Source organism: Ambystoma mexicanum, chromosome 3q, assembly GCF_040938575.1.
Source record: "Ambystoma mexicanum isolate Mex_15411 chromosome 3q, UKY_AmexF1_1, whole genome shotgun sequence".
NCBI lineage: Eukaryota > Metazoa > Chordata > Amphibia > Caudata > Ambystomatidae > Ambystoma > Ambystoma mexicanum.
The window spans coordinates 687,697,538-687,714,287 of record NC_090926.1 but is presented as its reverse complement, the minus strand read 5'-3'; the positions used below and the strand labels follow the sequence as shown (position 1 = coordinate 687,714,287).

Below are 16,750 nucleotides of genomic sequence, written 5' to 3'. Positions count from 1 at the left end.
TGCCTGAGTACTAGTATACACTGACAGGGTCTAGATCGCTCCGGGCAGAGGTCCTGGATAGTGGCATAGATGGGGCCCACCTGCATCTCGCAGGTCTGCCTCTCCCTCTGTGTGTGGGGAAAGGAGTGTGTGCACCTTTTCGGTACATGACAAGTGATCTTACTTCTCTCCACACCTCCTCAGACCTCAGATGCTCCTGAAAGCACATCAGGGATCTGTGGCTTGATCTGAGCCACCAACAAGGCCAGGTATGCTCCCCAGGCAATGTCCCTCCTCACTCAAGATCAAGGTCATCATCTGAGGGCCCCTCAATCCAGATACCATGGGGCAGTCTGCCGATGGCCCATCGGGCTGAATGGTATGTGGATTCTGAGTAGCAGAAGACCAATGGGGGGGTCCTCACCCAATATCTCTATTCCTGTGGTATCTCCCCTACTATGCACACATCGAGGGGGAGAATTGGCCCTAGTCATGTGTGATGAGGCTGGTATCCCTCTATCTGAGAAGGATCAAGAAAGAGAATCTGTCTTGCTTGCCGGCAATACACACCCACCTCCACACTATTATAAACCTATTATTTTGAGTTTCACTGAATCGTTAGGGGTGGCACAATCCTGATTTGCATATGGTATTTCCCCTTCTATAATGGCATGCAGGTTAGAAATTATGGTCTGCAGGTTGCCCATAGTGATCTCAGTTACTATCACTTATTAACCAAACTTCTGGCCATCACTCTTCATCCCTGCTGATCCATGGCTAACTCTGTAACAGCATCGCCTATTTTATGGGCCAATTGTGGTCCTAGCTGAGGCCAAGCAGATTAAGCCAACATATCATAACAAGACCCAGAAGATGTATTTGTAGAAGCTTGGTCTGACTCTCTTCCATGGCACATTGATAGACTGTTCCTAGCTCGTGAATTGAGTTAACGCTCATTTTGTACAAAAGAGTTTAGACCAGTTAGTATAGATGTGTGACATAGGAAACCTATGTTACCGGGACAGAAACCTTTGAACACAGGCATCTGATAAGAATGATCAACTGCAGTATCCAGAGTTTCTTTTTGCATTGGTGCCAACCTATGTCAAACATATTCAGGTAAATATATAATTGCATGCTATAACTCTATGCACGGGTACAGCAAGTACACGACTGGCTACATACTAGCTCTTCCATCCCCAGAGCTAGCCCCTGCTTACTGGGTGATGCAGGATACCCTGGAGCTAGCCCCTGCTTACTGGGTGATGCAGGATTCCCAGGAGCTAGCCCCGGCTCACTGGGTGATGCAGGATTCCCAGGAGCTAGCCCCTGCTTACTGGGTGATGCAGGATTCCCAGGAGCTAGACCCTGCTTACTAGGTGAGGCAGGATACCCCGGAGCTAGTCCCTGCTTACTGGGTGATGCAGGATTCCCAGGAGCTAGCCCCTGATCACTGGGTGATGCAGGATTCCCAGGAGCTAGCCGCTGCTTACTGGGTGATGCAGGATACCCCGGAGCTAGCCCCTGATTACTGGGTGATGCAGGATTCCCAGGAGCTAGCCCCTGCTCACTGCGTGATGCAGGATTCCCAGGAGCTAGCCCCTGGTTACTGGGTGATGCAGGATACCCCGGAGCTAGCCCCTGCTCACTGGGTGATGCAGGATACCCAGGAGCTAGCCCCTGCTTACTGGGTGATGCAGGATTCACAGGAGCTAGCCCCTGGTTACTGGGTGATGCAGGATACCCCACCCCGGAGCTAGCCCCTGCTCACTGGGTGATGCAGGATACCCAGGAGCCAGTTGTAGCTGCTGCTCATGAAATCATTACTTCATTACCTGCTGCAAGTAATTGAACATTCGCTTTGTATGTCCAGCTTTACTGGCAGTGGCCCCACTGCCGCCACCTCCATCCAGTATTGAGATGTTAGGGGGACACCCATAACACATCTGGATGATTGATTCAAAGGGTTTGGGTTTAAAGTCATGGTCTGTCCGCTCACCATTTTACATTTTTCACCAGGGAGAACAATTTAATGCAAAATCGTTTTTAGCAACACCCTTAACACATGTACATTTCTTATCAAGCTTCGGTCCCAAAAATGTGTTAAGAGAAGTTTAAACTTTGCGGGTCTATGTAGCCACTCCAGGTAATTGTGGCTTTATGCCCTCCACAAAATTGGCTTATAAGTAGTTGAGATGGACAGGCCTGTCTGATCCTGGTTACATCATTACAAATTAGAGAGAGGCATGGCCCCGGTTATGCAATCTTACCCAGTAGAGCAGCACCATGCCGATGAGGAGTACCATGGCATACATAGTCATGTACTTGAAGACAGTGAATGAGGTCACCAGAGCGCAGCGGCCCTCCCTGTTGAGAAAAATCAAACATTGCTCATCACCATTTTACTGTTCATTGGTTATGGCGCAGCATCTTACTCCCCTCACCTTATGACGCGTGAAAGTACCTCGATCGAGCATAGAATGCTACCAATGTGAAACACAGAGTCCGAATATTCTAAAATTGTCAAAACTGATGCAACTTTTACGTAAGATGGCAAAGAAAACTCAGTAAACTAAGCCACTACTGCTGCCTTGACCCTGTCAGACTCAAGTTCGAATCTTGGAAGCATCGACATATGCTTTCATCCTTGAAAGTTTGTAAAATGATTGCCATTGAGTTAGGTTTTTACCTACTCTACAAAGTACCAAAGAAATCCTCCCTGGCTGTGCTTTCTTTCAAGGAAAGATGGCCAAAGTGTTATCAGGTCCTCTACTGCCCTATTCTTTGGTGGACACCCACGCATTCTAGGAATTCGTTACAAATATGGTGAACCTAGTTTCACATATGTTTCCACAGTTGCAGTGCGCAATCATGTCAGAACTCTTTGAGAAATACCTGGAAAATAGAGGCTGCCATGCACACCATTCATGTGAAAATGGACATGTAAACCAGTGGAGAGGCAACATCTGTGCATCACAGCACACAGTGCTTCTTTTAAGGAGTTCCACACTGGCCATGCAACCGCAAGTACCTCAACTGCATGCTTCAAAAATGTTGCCTGGAAACAACACGTTCAATATTTGCCATGGAGAAGACACACATAGGATCAAACATTGTGGCAGCATTCAACGCCAAGATTTTGGATTGGCTTAAACTGAAATAACTAACTTATGGATTTGTTGTCAGGGCCTCATTACAAGTTTGGAGGTAGCCTTGCAGGTAAAACTGGCAGGCTGCCGCCAAACTTGCAAATATTTCTGGCACCCACGAATGGGCAATTACTGGGTCATTACAACCCCGCCGGACCCGGCAATTGCCATTCGCAGGCGGCAGAAAAAAATGCTCCCCATTCCAATCTAAGCCTCACAGGGCTCAATGGGAATGGGGTGGTTGGATGCACCGGCACCATTCAGAATGGTGCCGGTGCATCCGACATGCTCTGCGCGCGGGTGCCGGTACACCCACCAGGTCAGTCCTGGCGGGCAGGAAGGCACCCGCGAGCAGAACTCGTAGTTTGCCGGTCCAGTGACAACGGTACCGGTATCGTTGTTAACGGACCGGCAAACTTATGATGAGACACAGGTATCAACATTGTGCTTGCAATGGCAGAAGGACATTACTACTAAGTGCCCTGCCTTGCACGCTGCCTGAGTCACATGATGCTGCACTTTCCCAAAAATACAAATGCAGAGACTGCCAACATAATGTCCTGATTACCATTGCCTAGCAGAGCCCAGCACTTCACCTGTTACTGTGTGCTCTTCGAAGCACCTCTGATTACTGCTGCCTTGCAGCGCTTTGTATTACATTTACATTATATGCTTACAGAATTGCTCCCTGATTCTGCAGCTTGCAGTGCTTTGCAACTCAAACTAGCTATACTTTATATTGACTGCAATATTGACTATTTCAAGTGTTTCTGCTATTCGTATCCGTTAGTACAGAAGGATTGTAAACTCATAATGTCGGGTATGTGAAATGTCTCTCACTTAAGTTGTCTGCATCATATTAGTTGGCGTACCAGCTGATCTGTACACCTAGAGTATTAACACACAATTCCTGCTTACACGTACCTCTCATACCTCCATTATGTATTGGTGCCTAACTACTCTTCTTCACTTACTGTACATCTACACCAGACGTTGGACACTTCTATCTCATCAACATACTAGCTTCCACACGCCCACCTTCACTCCCGATTTAACGATCTCCAAGACATTGCGGCTTAACACTATGGTCTGTGCTAACCCCTATCTGGATGACCCTGCACTTTCATTACGCCACTTTGCCACTAGACCAACACCAAATCAACCCTGTACTACCACCTCTAGAACCCTTAGACTGAACTCCAGAACCTCCCCATTAAAACGGTGCTTATATTCTAAGCTATATAATAGCGTATCATCATCTCCCAACAATACCATAAGCAATTATGCTCAAACCACACCATGCTCTTACCACCCAGTATTACATGTAGAAACACCAGATTAGGAGCCTGACTGGGGACTATAACTACTCAGGCCCACCCCCACAAGAGAAATAAACTAATGCATCAGCAAAACAATCTAGCTAACCAGGCTAGTGATCCTGATATTAGCCGAGCCCCTAACACTCTGCCTGACACTCCCTCACCAACGCAGAAAACCCTCGCAACAGACACTGTCATTAAAGCAGCCTTGGTGAATGCTAGGTCCCTCCCAGCCCATGCTTTGGGCATTGCTGATTTTATAACTACCGAAAAGCTTAACCTACTTGCGGTTACTGATACTTGGCTAAATGCAGCATCCGCCCCTTCCCTAGCCCTAGCCATACCTAATAACTATGCTATCATCAGATGTGATAGAAACACTAATCAGGTAAAGGGAGGCAGACTCGCCTTTATCTTCAAAAACACCATTCACGTTAGAATTATTCAGGACTTACAAATCCCTTCTGCTGAATCCCTCTCCATCAAACTCCCATTGTCACCTAACCACACTGCAACAGTGCACCTCATCTACCGACCACCAGGACCCATCTCCACATTCACAGAGGACATTGTGTCCCTGGTATCTACTAATACCAAACCCAATTCACAAAGTATCTTACTTGGTGATTTTAACCTTGGACTTAATGACACACTGAATACAAACGCCATTGACCTAGCCAACACTTTATCAGACCTTGGTCACACCCACATTATTCACAAGCCTACACATATTAAAGGAAGAACATTAGACTGGCTTACTATCCTTAACTGCACTATTGATCTGTTATCCAACGAACCATGCATTTGGTCCGATCACCACAAAATAACCTTCTCTATCAAAGCCACCACACTATGTCCTGCACCTATCATTTACCCACATACCTACACCAGAAACAAGAAAGACATTACGCCGGACAAACTCCTTCCTCTAATACTCCCTCTCCTCAACAATACTTCCACCTCGGACCCCACAGTCCTAGTGGATATTTATAATCAGGCTATACTTAAAGCATTGGATACCTTCGCCCCCCTAAAACTCCGCAAATCCAAACCTCAACGCCATTTGAACTCGTGGTTCAGGCCACACCTAAGGGAACTGCGCAAAACTAAGAGAAATGCAGAAGCACACTGGAAAAAGTGCCAATCGGCAACTAATAAGATTGCGCTGACACTAGCATCATCCAACTACAAAAAGGCCATTATACTTGCTAAAAAAGACACTTATAACAAAAGGATTTTACAAGCGGAATCGAACACAAAAGAACTTTTTAAGATCTTAAAAGCACTAGAATCGCCTATCGCTCCTGTCGACAAATGCATCACAGACGCACTTTGGTGCACTAACATCCAGAAGGCCCTCCTGGATAAAATAAAAAGGCTACAATCTAAAATTAACGCGAAAAAATGTATGCTACTCTCTGACCCCGACTACAAACAATATCCTAGCAAGACCCCTACCGTTGAGCCCACGTGCAAACCATTTAATTTCTCCCCCTTGGCAATATGGGAAGTGGAGAATATCATTAGAAAACTCAAACCTTCTAACTGCCAAGATAACGCTTGCCCTGCTCCGACCATCAAGGCAGCTGCACATGATCTAGCGCCGTTTATCACTAACCTTATCAATGCCTCCTTCAAAACTGGAGTAGTGCCTGATAACTTAAAAGACGCCTGGGTCATTTCGCTAATCAAAAAACCGACCCTTGACCCTGCCAATCCATCAAACTATAGGCCTATTACTATTGTACCCTTTTTATTAAAAATACTGGATAGAGCAGCCTACCTACAAATACAGGCTTACTTAGAATCTAACAACCTGTTGGGACTGAGGCAATCTGGTTTCCGCCCAAGACACGGCACAGAAACTGCCTTGATAGATCTCACCACAAAAATTCAAGTGCTAAAAGATAATGGTAAACTAGCACTCCTCCTACTGCTTGATCTATCAGCAACTTTTGATTTGGTAGATCACCAAACGCTCTGCCACTACGCTCTGCCACTACTACCCATTTTTCCGACCCTGCCACTTTCTGGATCAGCTCCTTCCTGGCGAACAGAACTATGGGGGTCTTTTCCCCTACTGATTCTGCTGAACCATCCCCGGTACCCTGTGGGGTTCTGCAAGGTTCTTGCGTGTCTCCTACGCTCTACAATGTCTTTACTACGCCCCTGTTTGACATCCTTGACTATCTGGGTGTTACGTATACTTACTATGCGGACGACACCCAGATACTCATTCCCATCGCTGGAGACTATGCAACTGACAGCAAAACTCTTAACGACATCTACTCAGTGATACAAGCATGGATGGCGCAACACCGTCTTTGTCTTAACGACGATAAAACTGAGTTACTAATCCTCGGCACACATGCTAAATTGAAGAAAATAAACTTTCCTACAAATCATTCACTATAGAGGGTAACTCTATCACAGTCTTGAACAACACTAAAACTCTTGGCATTTACCTTGATGCCACATTATCCTTCTCCAGACAAACCAACGCGGTAGCAGCATCACCCGCATACACATGTAAACTAATCACTGCCTGCAGGCCGTTATTACCACACCTAATTGCATCACACTTGCCAGAACTTTAGTTCTGTCCAAAATTGATTACTGTAGCGCTCTCTACTTAGGTACTAGCCATAAAAATATTAACAAACTTCAAGTAATTCAGAATAATGCCATCAGGGCAGCCCTCAGCATCCCTAAGAAGTCGCATATTTCTGAGACTAGACGCTACCTGCGTTGGCTTCCGGTTGAGCACAGAATATCACTCAAATCTCTTGCTCTAACACATAAAGCTAGGGCCAACCTCGCTCCTGCCTACATTACGAATCAATTCACCTCATGTCCTCAAGACCACTCAGAGCGGCACAAGCACAAACAATGACTATACCGAGATTCAAACTCCAGAACTCGGGAGGTGCTAGCTTCCCCATACTGGCTTCTAAGTTATGGAACACACTCCCTGCTTCTCTCAGATCAGAACCCTCCTTCCATGTATTCAAGCGCAATACTAAACACTGGCTCCTGGACATGGACACCATGACGGTCTAACCTCCTCAGTCCACTTGCCTATCGTTCTGCCTTACTGTTTTGCGTACCTCTCTTATTTATTTATTTGCATCGCCATTATCTTTTGTAAAGAATGTGAACGCAATTTTCCTGCCTGCCCTACTGTACTTATACTGATCACTTGTATATAACTGTAGCGTAACGACTGTAACCTGCATGTAAATTGATGCGCCCGTATGCCCCTTGGCCTGGTTGCGCTTTACAAATAAAACAAATACAAATACAAATATATCACACATTTTGTGGTCAATTCAGTCATACTGTCAAATCCCAGAATATGATGAGAAGTTTGCACTCCGCAAATGGCCGTCCCCGGCTTTGCTTTATGCAGGAGATGCTCACCCATTAGAATTCAACCCTATATATGCTTCATCTCCTCATTTAACAGCACAAAGCTATCAACGACAATGTGATGCAACACAGCGTTGAACCAGGGTCGCCTACTGCTTCCACTCACTTCCACTCACAGCTTCTAGTAACATTTGAAAATGCTGCACAGGCTGTCAGCAGCGATAACACGACCATCATGGATGCGATCGCTCATGTTCATGTGTGCTAACAGCAGATCCTGAGAATGGGGCCTGACATTATAGTGAAGAATAGAATTTGAAGCTGTGGGTCAAGGCACACACTAGTAGGGCGCTCATCAGAGACAGAAAGACAAGCCTATCACCCACACATGTAGGAATCCTAACGATGCTGAAGATGAACCTGTACTCTGGACCTCACACATATGCTCTTCCAGATGAGGAGTTGAGGCAAGCACATGTGAGAGACATTGAACATGTTACTGCTGCTAACTCGGTTGCAGATGATCCAGAGGACAATGCCATTATCCACTAGTCCTGCTTGTGTCTGCTGCAGTACTCTGCGTCAGTGGGACTTGGAGGCCACAAATGAAGCAATTATTAGAAGGGACTTTGATTTGTTGCTAGGAGCCCATTTGACTCTGATGAGTGTGTAGCACAAGGAATCCTGCCCCGTATTCCCATGGTTAAAGGAAGAGTCATTATTGGTCCTCCTTGTCCTTTGTACACGTGTCAGGGTTAAGCTATCAATGTGCCATGTCACATGTCGACCGGTACATCGGGGAGAATTACCTTTGAAGGTGGTGAGAAGAAAACCATCGCAGCGAAATATAGTCTGCATCAGGGGGTACTTGTCTTGTAAGTGACTACAAACTGCAAATTCTTACTTATTCTCTGTGTGAACAGTTAACTACTATTCTTGTCAAAGGCATAGTGAGGTGAGGCATGTGAGCAACAATAGGCAGCAATTGACGATGTCATCAATAGATGCAGGGACTCCTTGGCCCCATATTAAGGCCAACATTATAAAGGAAGTAATTTCTGATGGCATTTGTAAAGTAGAAAAAAGATAATCAATTGCTGCTCCTAAAATCAAACCTTGTACATGTGCAACGTGTTGCATTAAGGAGATCCAGCTTTAAGTAAGGTATGCGGTCTGTGGACCACATGTGAGAAGCGCGATGCACAAAACAACTGCCCGAAAAAGTCTGACACACAACTGTGCTCTGTGCTTTCCCAAGGCGGAAGTCAGAGTCGGGTGGCAGAGGGGTGCCGGGGGGGGGGGTAAGGGCGAGGGGGAATAGTTTGGTGCAGAAGGGGGATGTAGGAGGTGGCCATGGAGCCGGAATTGGGGAGTGCGGGGGTAGGAGTCCCCTTCCAAAAGATGAGGGAAGGAGAGGGTGGTGCAAAAAGAGCAGGCTCATGCAATGTTGCTCTTTGAACTGCAGATTCCGGACATAGATCTAGAAACAAATCTGGAGGGATTCACACTCAGCAGCTTGTTCCACAGACCATGGCCGTTTTCTGTCCCTGGTGGCAGCAGGTTCACGGGCCGTTCCTGATGTGGTAGGTTGGAATGACCTAAAAGCTAACATCCCTGTAATTGCTTGGGAAATTACCTGGATCCCATATTTTTTCAATGCTTTATGGGTATAGGGTTGATGAGAGCCTACACCAAATTACAACAGGGAAAAGAAGCTAAGTAGCTAGTGAGGAGAAGGCCGGTCTTCACATCAAGTTAGGCTAGGGTTGCTTTGAATTCCACTGAAGGATAAGAGGCCTGGTATGAATGCCTTTCATAGGGATTCATGTAAGTCAGATCCTTTATCTGGGGGCCCTCTTTGAACATATGTCTTAAATGTACTAAATAAGTTCCGGATTAGCCAGTGTAGTTGAAGGCATCCCATCACTAGGCCCATTAGTTAGAAGGGTGCAAGGAGTAAAAGATCATGAAATGGCCTAATTTTTTATTTTTTAATTTTTTTAATTTATGTGTGTGTGTTCCAAAAGGAAATTTACAGCATTTTCATAGTTTCTTGTCGGAGCTTCACTAGGGCTATTTGCCAGGTTGTTCTGTCTCCTCCAATCAGTCTTTGCCACCATTGGTCATTGTCGAACTGGTCATCAAGCCGGAAATGATCAAGGTATGCTGTTCTTATCGAATGGTTTTTCGGACAGGACAGGATCAGGTGACAGATCGTTTCTTTTTCATTACTGCAAAGGCGACACTCACTTGTAATCGAGATACCTCACATTTGGCGAATTTCATTGGTTTCCATTATGTCCAGTCTTGCCCTTAGGGAGGTAATTCCTAGATGTTCTGCTTGGAATTTCTTTTTGTATCTCTGGAGTTCGTTGACTTTGCACGATGATGGCGGAAGGTGTACTAAAAGTTTGTTTGAGGCTGCTTCGTCTTGCGTTTGCGACCAGTCAAGATTTTTCAATTTCTTGGTCACCCTGACCGGGTTTGTTATTAGGTTGTCTTCCGTGCAAGCAACTGAGCTCAACAGCGCCAGGTTGTCTTTTTTCCAGCTTGTAAGCATTTTCACTGTGTCTGCATGCATTTCTTCGCCCACAAGTGTGTACGTTTCTTGTCCGTTTTGAGAAATACATTTGCGGTATAGGAGGACCAAGTTAATATTTACTGTACCTAGCAAGGAGATGAGACTAAGTTTGCACCCTATTGCAGGCATCGAAGTTGAGTTTGGTAATGACAAGACTGACCTCCAAAAAGTGCCTTCAAGCCTTTGCCAAACTTTCTTAGGTAGCAAAGGCATTGCTTTCGCTCCATATGTAATCGAAGGCACAACTTTCTTCTTATAAAATTCGATCACAGGGATGGTCGAAAATTTACCAAATTTCAGGTCTATTGCTTTTCCTTGTGCAGAGAGTTTTTATTTTGATTTTCAGAGATTCCTGCATCGCGCTTTCTTGTTTAGAACTGTCTATCAGTACGCTGAGGTATTTGAACTCTTTTATTTTTTCAATCTCAGTGTCTTCTAAATACCATTTATATTTTTCAGATCTTTTTGGCACGGACTCCAGGACCAATATTTTTAATTTGTAGGTTGTTTTCTACTGTGTAATGGTGTAAGTTTGTTAGTTGTCTTTGGAGTCCTATCTGTGTCTGGTCGAAGAGAATGAAATCATTGGCGTACATGAGTCGACTGATTTGTGCGTTGGCCAATTTTGGGGGAAAAGGTTTAGTAAGGATTTCGGTTTATCCAAACCCGCCCATGTATGCCAGAAAAAGCGCGGGAGCGAGGGGGCAACCCTGTTTCACCTCTCTTGCAGTGGGGATTTCTGCTGAAAGGTGACCTTGCGGGGTTGTGCCCACTCTAAGTGTTGTGTCCGTGTGCAGAGCTTTTATTGGCAGAAGGATCTCATTGGGGCGTTTCCACCCTTCAAGTTTTAACCAAAGGCGTGACCTGTCCACTAGGTCAAATGCTTGCGAGAGGTCTATGAAGGCCACAAATGTTCTTGGTTTGCCCTCCAAGACCTTACTTTTCAGGGTGCTGATGGTTAAAATGTTAGCAGTCGTTCCAACGTTTTTCTTGAATCCTGTTTGGAATCTGTCATGGCAGGGAGCTGTCATAGCCCAAGCTTGAAATCTTTTCCACAGTAAGGCACCAAAGACCTTTCCAATGCAATCTAAGAGAGCTATTGGGCGGAAGTTTGAGGGATCACTAACGTCCCCCTTCTTGTAGATGGGAACAATGGTTGCCTTTGTCCAGGATGGAGGGATGGATTTTGATTGGGCGCATCTCATAAAGATCTTTTTTAGGAGGTTTGACCATTCAATAGGGTTGGTTTTAAGATCCAAATTGGATATCCCATCCGGGCCAACTGCTTGAGAGTTTTTTAGTTTTTTCAAAAGCTTAAAGTTTTCCTCTTGATCTTCAAAAAAAAAATCCATCTCAATCGGTTTTTAACATTTCGACTTAGGTCCGACTGTGCGGGGGATTTGAAGAGAGATGAAAAATGCTCAATCCATTTCTGCTCCCCCATAGAATTTGTGATTGAGTTTTTCTTCAAAGGTGTTGCAGTTTTCATAAGCGACCAGAATTCCCTGGCTTTGTTGCCGCAAATCGCTTTCAGGATGTTTTCCGCGTCTTGCTGGTAAAGGGTAAAACAATGTTTTTTTTACCCAATTTCGGTAATTTCTGGTTGCTTCTCTGATTCTGGATTCCGTTTGACTAGACAGTGTTTTCTTCAATTTTCTTTTAATTTTGCGCAGTTCTCGTCTTTTTTTGCCAACTTTGCATCATAGGAGTGTTTATGAGAGGCACCAAAGGTGAGAGAGGGTTTCTTTTTCGAAGCAAACGGCACAAGTAAGGACACGTAGTGTGGTTCAGGGAATGCTTCCAGCTGACTTCTTTAGGAGTATCATTGTGTCCGTTTTTTGACTGCAGCTGTTGTGAGTTTTAGCCGGTTTCCCTGATTATTTACTTCTATTCCGAAGGATTCAAGGTTGGGAGTGTTAAGCACGGTCGACCAAGTTGTTATTAGTTGGTTGTGATCACTGTCGGCCATTTTGCGAACTTCAAAAGCTGTTATCCTTCCCAGGAAGGGGCGAGATACAAAGATGCAGTCTTTTGTTCCTCGCAAAGAGACCTGTTCCCATGTCGGTAGACGGTCTTTTAACTTGAAGGTGGAGTCAAGATTGTGCATATGTCTGGAAGACATTAATTTAGACCAAAGGATTCCTCTCTTTGATGCTGCAGTCCATTTGTGGATTTTGCCGGCAGAAGCAGAGAGCTTTTGGCATATTGCATTGTGGTCTCCGCAAATTATAAGATGTGACATCTGGCGCAATGACTGTATGTCATAAATTATTTTTTCCATTATATAGATAAGTAGGTTTTTGCGTCTGTGGTGACCGGATTCCAGAGAATATTTAGAATTGCTATTTCTGTGTTTTTGGTTTTTGACAAACCTTCCCATTCCAAGAGGACTAGCAAGATTTATAGAGTAGTTAGCAGGATTTCTTTTATTTTCAAGGCCCTTCCATTTCTGCATGCCGTGAGAAGGCCAGAAGAGGGACGGCCTAACAAGCCTTTCTTAGCCAGAGACAGGGCCAGGTCATAACCTTCTAAGATGGGTTTGTTGGTTAACCAAGTTTCTTTTAGGCAGATTACGTCGTTAGATTCTAAATCTGCATCTCCCGGAATGGTCAAGTGGAGGTCTCCTCGGGTGATCCATGAGCAGAGTTTTAGTACAGTTGAGGTATGGTCGGCTAGGGGGATGTCAGTGTCGTCATTCTGCCGACCTGCAAATTGCTATTTATTGAGGTTTTTGGAGAGTGCTTTAGGGAGCCAAGATCAGATCCCATGGAGGTTTTCTTTTATGCGCAAATTAGATGGCAATCTTTTGTCCTCTGTAATGTCTTTGCTCAGGATACGTGTTGTTGACATTTTAGGAGAGTTCTTTTTCATTGCGTTGCATATGTTTGTGCTAGATTTTAGAGCTGTCTTTTTCCCATTTGTTGGACCTCTTTTGTTCCCTCTTCGGGTTAGGGCTCAGTCCTGGTTGATTTTAGAGTTGACTGGGGAGCAGGTTCTGTTTCCTCTTTTATCCGAAGCTGGATATATGTGTCTCTTTTTTTTATGTGGTATATTCCCTCCTATGTTGGTGCTCCTCGTGCTTTGTCCTGGTGGTGATTGTCGATGAGGGCCATGTGCGAGCATTTGCTCGTGTTTCTCTGCGAACAGTCTGGTTCGAAGTTTTTCCTGTTACCAGATAGCCCAAACTTAATAATTCATCAGCCTCTTCAAATATTCGAATATAAGTCTTCTTTGACGGCATGTGCAAGTAGGTCTTAGCTCTCCGCTTGGAGTGATAGAGATCCACAATCTTCAGATCTTCTGATTTAATCTGCCTGAGGGCTGGGATAAGACCAAATAGGATTAGAATGCCTCCTCTGCTAAGGATAATTTCATCACGGTTTTCTGAGGATTGCTCTAGTTTCAGTCGCCACACAGGTTTTTCAGAAAGTTTTGGTTGGTCGTGGTAACTATCAGTTCTAGATTTATAGTGAACCGTTTGTAGTCTTTCTTTTCCCGTAAGATTTTCTTTTGAATGTTTTTGTTTGTGGGCCTGCAAGGGCAAATCTTTGCTGGTAGTTTTCCCCCTTTCTCTGTGTTCGGACCTGTGTCCCGAATTCGGGGGCCTGCTAGTTGGAGAAAGTGAATTTGTCCTTGAGGAGAACGATACTTTCCGTGAGCTCTCATTGACTGGTTTGCTTTTTGGAGTGCGATGGAGATTTTTTCTTCGTTCTTCGAAAGTGCAAAAGGGAGGGCTGACTGATGGTCGAGGCAGAGGGGGGTTGTCTTCCTTCTCAGTGTTAGCCTTGTTTCTAATTGGTTTGCTGATTGCCGAGTCATTTTCAAGGTGTTGGCTAATGTTCATTGATTGTTCATCAGTTAAGAATTCTTCTGTTGTTCTTGGGGATTTTTGATTTCCTTTTGAGCTGATAATCTGGAAGACAAGGCTAGAGTTGTGATGAGAGGTAGAACATCTCTTTATTTTTGTCGTGCGTTTCTTTGGCTGAAGCGTTAGAGGGGCGTTTACCACCTGCTCGATGTTTTCAGCCTGCTTCTCAGTTAGTACAGAGAATATTGGATATGCTCTGTCTTTATCAATACTTTGGGATTGATGTTGGAGACTTCTGGCTGGCAAATCTTCACTAATATGAATTACCTCACTTTGCTCAGAATTGTTAGCTACGACCCTAGAGTCAGTGCGGAATTCCCCGTCATCTTGGAAGGTCTTCGTTGAGGTGATTTGCCGTGCTTGAGTTTTCGGGCAAATGACCGCCGAGTCTTGTGCTCGATGAGCTACGTAGTTTAGTTGTTCGTTTGAAGCAAGTTTATTTATTTTTAGGAGTTCACCAAGGCAGTAATGTAGCCTTCCAGAAAGATACATTTCATATGCATCATTGCCTGTATGGTGTTGTGATCTTTCAGGTTGTCATTAATTGATTCATAAAGCTTTGTGAATGGGGCCAGGGCTATTGCCACCGCAGACATGATGGATAGAATGCCCGGTTTCTTTTTTGTCGGTGAGTCATTGGGAGTGCCTGGCAAGTTCTTGTGAATCCAGTTATTTACATACGCCTCATTTGTTGTCAGCTTTCTTGCTGGAGTGTTGATGGAGAAATCTAGGGAATCACGCCTAGCCGGACTTTATTTACTAGATGTGGTTTCTCTGATTTCACCACCCTGTGAGTGCCCACTTATCCGTTTTGTACTCCCATGCTTTTCACTTTGCTCCTGGATGTTAGGCGGGGGTATCTCTAAAGGAACGTTGCTTCTTCAAAAGTCTTTTCTACGGATTGTAGGAGTTGTGAAGGCTTTGATTTTCAAAGAGCGGCCAGAAGCAGAGTCAGAGTTTCGGGAGGAGGGTCTCTCTGAGTCGAGGGGTTGTCTCCTTTCGGGTATGGTTTTTTGTGGGTGGTATAGGAATCAAATCCAGCTCTCCTTGGGTCTGTGATGGCTGAACCACGGGGCTCACAGGGGGGTAGTTTAGTTTAGTTTAGTTTATTCATTTGGATTGCGTGCCAGACCCGAGAGTATGAGGGCGCATGAGCAGCAGATTATTCAAAGCTTGGTTACAGGTTGCTTGTACATATCTTATACATATCACTTACAGTGTTACAGTGAGGTAGCTTGTACATATCATATACATATCACTTACAGCTTATACATATCTTATACCTACATTGCAGATATATTAGGGAGTTTGCAGATAAGCATTCGTTCTAGGTTGGCGGCAGTGTGGTGTTGGGTTAGACGAATTAGAGCTCTTTGTTCTTTATCCATTGGATATAATTGCGTCTGAAGTGAGTAAAGGTTTGAGGTGACCTAAGGGATGGTGGTAGGGCGTTCCAAAGTTGGGGTGCCTTCACCTGGAAGCTGTTGCCGCCCATTTTAGTGCGTTTGTACCTAGGGACTATTAGTAGGTTTGCGTTAGAGGTTCTGGTGGGTCTGTTGGGGGTGTATTTGCATATTCTATCTGCAAGGTAGCATGGGGCAGCGTTGTTCAGACATTTGTGCGTTAGCAATGCTACTTTGAGCAAGATTTTGTCTGAGGTGTTGAGCCAGTTATGGGATTCCCGGATGTTGGAGATGTGGGCTCTCTTGGGGATGTTAAGCGCAGCTCTGAGAGCGTTGTTTTGGAGCGTCTGAATTTTGTTTGTGATTTGCTTGCTGGCTCTGACGTAGAGGGCATTACAGTAATCCAGTTTGGATAATACCAAGGCTCTGGCTAGTATAATGCAACTCTGGGAAGATAGGAAGGGTTTGGCAGCTCTTATAAGCTTACATGTGTAGGCTGTGGAAGATGCCATGGAACTAACCTGTTTATGGAAGGTAAGGGCGGAGTCGAGGTATATTCCTAAAGTTTTCACTTCTCTGGCAACCTTGATCGGGTTCCCGTCTATGATGAAGTTGGTATAGTTTTGGTCTAATTTGGTTATGTTTGTAGAGGACCCAAGGATGATGAGTTCCGTCTTGTCATCATTCAGGCATAGACTGTGCAAAGCCATCCATGCCTGGATGATGAGGTACACCTTGTTCACCAAGGCCAAATCCTGGTTGTAGTCTCCCGTCAGCGGGATGAGGGTCTGTGTATCATCAGCGTAATTAGTATAGGTGATACCCAGGCCATCTAGATCATCAAACAGGGGCTTCGTGAACACGTTGTACAGAGTAGGGGAGATGCAGGAGCCCTGAGGGACTCCGCATGTGATGCGGATGGGGTCGGCAGCGGCAGTGGTGGAGAAGACACGCATGGATCTGTTGCTGAGGAATGACTCGATCCATCTGATGGCTTCTTGGGAGAAGTGCGCGGCTGAATCTAGATGATTGCAAAGGATTTTGTGGTCAACTAGGTCGAACGCAGCGGAGAGGTCTAGTAA

General features: G+C 45.1%; 1 protein-coding gene across 1 annotated transcript in view; it reads right to left on the bottom strand.

The window, feature by feature from the left end:
* The window catches only part of LOC138448004 (probable cation-transporting ATPase 13A5), a 512,982-nt gene that overhangs the window by 84,552 nt on the left and 411,680 nt on the right, over positions 1-16,750 (bottom strand). Inside the window, exon 24 of the mRNA XM_069604536.1 lies at positions 2,250-2,346. Within this exon, the coding sequence (XP_069460637.1) occupies positions 2,250-2,346 (97 nt within the window). The remainder of the gene's footprint in view (positions 1-2,249; positions 2,347-16,750) is intronic.